Consider the following 4,001-nt stretch of genomic DNA (forward strand, 5'->3'; position numbering starts at 1 on the left):
GGGTGTCCTGCAGCCCAGCTTCTGGGAGCAAACATTGGATTCATCACACAGAAAGCTCAGTGGTTGCAGCAGATCAAAGCTTCATTGATTCGCCTTCAGCAGCTCCCAGAATCTGGGTCGGTTCTGCTGCAGATCAAAAGTTTTGGATCAGAACCAGACCATCCTGAATCCTGCCTGAATGTTGTCCTTTGCGCTCATATAGAAGGCGGGGTAAAGCTGAGCGTCTTCATGGTTTCTCTGCATCTGTGAACACCGGCTGGGGGCGTGGCCCTTCCTGCCCACTCCGAGCCCTCTGATTGGCTGACAACAGCTCTCCAATGGAGCCACAGTAGAGGAGGGAACGCATGGGCCACTTCTGCAGACAGAGACGACATTTTCACTGTTTTTCTGCTTTTATCTGGATTTGAGAGTGCCACCATGTGGTGACGTTAACTTCTGGACTAATCAGAACAGCTGATGGTTCCAGAACCCCAGCAGAACATTTAGATTCATGATCATTAATGATGTCCAGATGACTCTTCCTCCTGTGTTCTGGTCAGAGTACTGGTCAGAACCAGAACTTTAACAACGTTCACGTTAATGACGTCCATCTTTAACGAGGAACATTTTTTCTCCAGAATCATTAGAATAACTGAATATTCATGTGAAATGGTTCAGTCTCCTGAGGACGGGCTGCTATTCGACCTAGATGGAGGTCAGGTCCTCACCTTGACAGGATGCAGGTATCCACCAGGCCTGGGGGGCGGAGCATGCTCTGCATGTGTCCCGCCCTGGTCCAGAGTCTCTGTCAGGTAAGCTATGTAGTTGGTTGCCAGGACCAGAACATCCAGTTTGGACAGCTTGGTGTCGGGTGGGACTGAAGGCAGAGCGGCCTGGAGAACACGTGGGGGGGTCATGAAGCATCAGGAAGAACTGATGCTGTAGAGCTGTGCATGTGAGTGCATGTGAGTACCTGCAGGCTGTGGAAGGCCTGTCGCAGGTTTCGTACTCGGCTTCGCTCTCGAGCTGCGTTCTCTGGGGAGTGCTGGACCCGGAGCGCCGAGGCGAGTCCAGACCCACACACAGACTCCACCTGCTCAGAGAAGACCTGTGAGCACCTCAAGACACACCTGGAAACGTCTGCAGGACTATCTGGTCCTAAAGACAGACCTGGAGACGTCTGCAGGACTATCTGGTCCTAAAGACACACCTGGAGACGTCTGCAGGACTATCTGATCATAAAGACAGACCTGGAGTCGTCTGCAGGACTATCCGGTCCTAAAGACAGACCTGGAGACGTCTGCAGGACTATCTGATCATAAAGACAGATCTGGAGTCGTCTGCAGGACTATCCGGTCCTAAAGACAGACCTGGAGACGTCTGCAGGACTATCTGATCATAAAGACAGACCTGGAGTCGTCTGCAGGACTACCCGGTCCTAAAGACAGACCTGGAGTCGTCTGCAGGACTATCAGGTCCTAAAGACAGACCTGGAGACGTCTGCAGGACTATCCGGTCCTAAAGACACGCCTGGAGACGTCTGCAGGACTATCTGGTCCTAAAGACAGACCTGGAGACGTCTGCAGGACTATCTAATAATTAAGACACACCTGGAGACGTCTGCAGGACTATCTGGTCCTAAAGACAGACCTGGAGACGTCTGCAGGACTATCCGGTCCTAAAGACACACCTGGAGTCGTCTGCAGGACTATCCGGTCCTAAAGACAGACCTGGAGACATCTGCAGGACTGTCTGTTCCTAAAGACACACCTGGAGACGTCTGCAGGACCATCCAATCATAAAGGCACACCTGGAGATGTCTGCAGGACTATCCGGTCCTAAAGACAGACCTGGAGACATCTGCAGGACTATCTGATCATAAAGACAGACCTGGAGACGTCTGCAAGACTATCTGATCATAAAGGCACACCTGGAGATGTCTGCAGGACTATCTGATCATAAAGACACACCTGGAGACGTCTGCAGGACTATCTGATCATAAAGACACACCTGGAGACGTCTGCAGGACTATCCGGTCCTAAAGACACACCTGGAGATGTCTGCAGGACTATCCGGTCCTAAAGACACACCTGGAGATGTCTGCAGGACTATCTGGTCCTAAAGACACACCTGGGGACGTCTGCAGGACTATCCGGTCCTAAAGACACACCTGGAGACGTCTGCAGGACTATCCGGTCCTAAAGACACACCTGGAGACGTCTGCAGGACTATCCAGTCCTAAAGACACACCTGGAGATGTCTGCAAGACACAGACGTCTGCAGGAATATCCGGTTCTGGACTCCTCCTGCCTGGTTTCAAACCGCTGCAGCTCCGTCTGAACTTACCCACTTCTTGTTGCCTCGGGGGCTCGTTCTGGGTCGGGGTGAGGGTGTGGGGCTGTTGGCTCCAGTGGGGGGGTTCATCTGCTGCTCTGCTGTGGAGCTGGAGTCCAGCAGCTGGACCCCCCTCAGCGACACTAGGTTCTCCAGAGGATTCATAATACTGGTTCTGCTGAAGCCTTCAGATCTTGAGGAACCGGGTTTGAGTCAGAACTTCGGCTTACAACATCTTCTGTTCTTCGGCTTTCCAGGAAGACCACCTGAAGCTCAGCTGCAGATGACGGACCTGCTGGTCTCCACTGACGTTTCTCTGCCCGGTCCGAGCGGCGAGGCGTTCAGAGGAACCGCTGCCTCATCAGTGGCCACGCCCCCCAGCATCTCTCTGCTCGTTTCCTAATTGGGTGAGGTAATGTGGGGAACTTCATGTGGTCCTTATCTCAGCCGGCCGGTCATCCCCATCCTCCCCTGACTGTTTGTTTGCCAAGAAGAGCAAGCAGGCAGGCAGTCCGGCCTGGGGGAGTGCTTCTCAGGGAGGGGGTCTGGATCCAGGGCACTGGGGGGCCTTGGGAAACTCAGGGCTCTGCAAACAGCTGGACAAGGAAATGGACGCGCAGGGCACCGCGACATTGAACATTTCATGAGAAAGGAATGTTTTTGTTTCAATTCACAGAACCGTTCTTGTTCCATGTTGATTTTTTACATGTCGAACAGTTCTGATCCAGAACCAAACGCTCACTTTTAGAACTCTGAAAGATTCTATTTATCTGCTGATCTGGGGAAAAATCCTTCAGAGTTTGAAATTACTTCTGTTCTACTTTGAAGTTTCAGGTTTTCTGAATCAAAACTGTTTCATGAAACTGAATTCACTCTAGAATTCTCTCTAAATATGGACCAGAACCCACAAAAGTCTGTGGTTTTACTTTATCTTTTTTTGTGTTTTGGCAGATGATTTAGCCAAATTACAGTCACAGTTAGTTACAGTTAGGGTTACTGTCAGGATTAGAGTTAGGACCCAGGGGTACGCCAACCCATCAGCCAAGCTGAAGTCTGAAAGCTTTGGATGAGTTCCAACCTGAGAACCTTAGTCTCTGGATCAGATCTCTGGATCAGATCTCTGGATCACCCTAACCCCATCAGGGTTACATTATAGGATGAGCTGGGTGCAGTTACAGTAACAGTTACAGTTACAGTCAAAGTTAAACAGTTACAATCACAGTTGCAATCATAGTCACAGTAAGTTACAGTCAGTCAAAGTTATAGTCATAGTTATAGTTACATTCATAGTTATAGTTACAATCATAGTCATAGTTACAGTCATAGTTATAGTCATAGTTATAGTTATATTCATAGTTATAGTTACAATCATAGTTATAGTTACAGTTATAGTTATAGTTACAATCATAGTAATAGTCATAGTTATAGGCAAGGCAAGGCAAGTTTATTTGTATAGCACATTTCATGTACAGAGACAATTCAAAGTGCTTTACATAAAACATTAAAAGAAAAAATCAAAAGAAATAGTAAAAATGTCATTCATCATCATTCAAACCATTAAAATAAAATTAAAAGAAAGTAAAAAGATTTTAATTGAAAACCAGCATAGATAAAAAGTGCGGACGTAAACTTTTGAATACATATTAATCAAACTGAGAACAGGTGAGTCTTTAACCTGGATTTAAATA

At 48.2% G+C, this 4,001-nt stretch overlaps 1 protein-coding gene across 1 annotated transcript; it reads right to left on the bottom strand.

Moving 5' to 3' along the window:
- LOC112140990 (transcription factor 23) lies at positions 1–2,694 on the bottom strand (the record flags this gene model as incomplete). The annotated part of the gene is given in 4 exon segments (XM_024264037.2): positions 1–355; positions 708–872; positions 953–1,072; positions 2,326–2,694. Coding segments are annotated over 4 exon segments (567 nt in total). The 5' UTR covers positions 2,479–2,694.
- Positions 2,695–4,001: the final 1,307 nt, after the last annotated feature.

The sequence above is a fragment of the Oryzias melastigma genome, linkage group LG15 (assembly GCF_002922805.2).
Source record: "Oryzias melastigma strain HK-1 linkage group LG15, ASM292280v2, whole genome shotgun sequence".
Classification (NCBI taxonomy): Eukaryota; Metazoa; Chordata; class Actinopteri; order Beloniformes; family Adrianichthyidae; genus Oryzias; species Oryzias melastigma.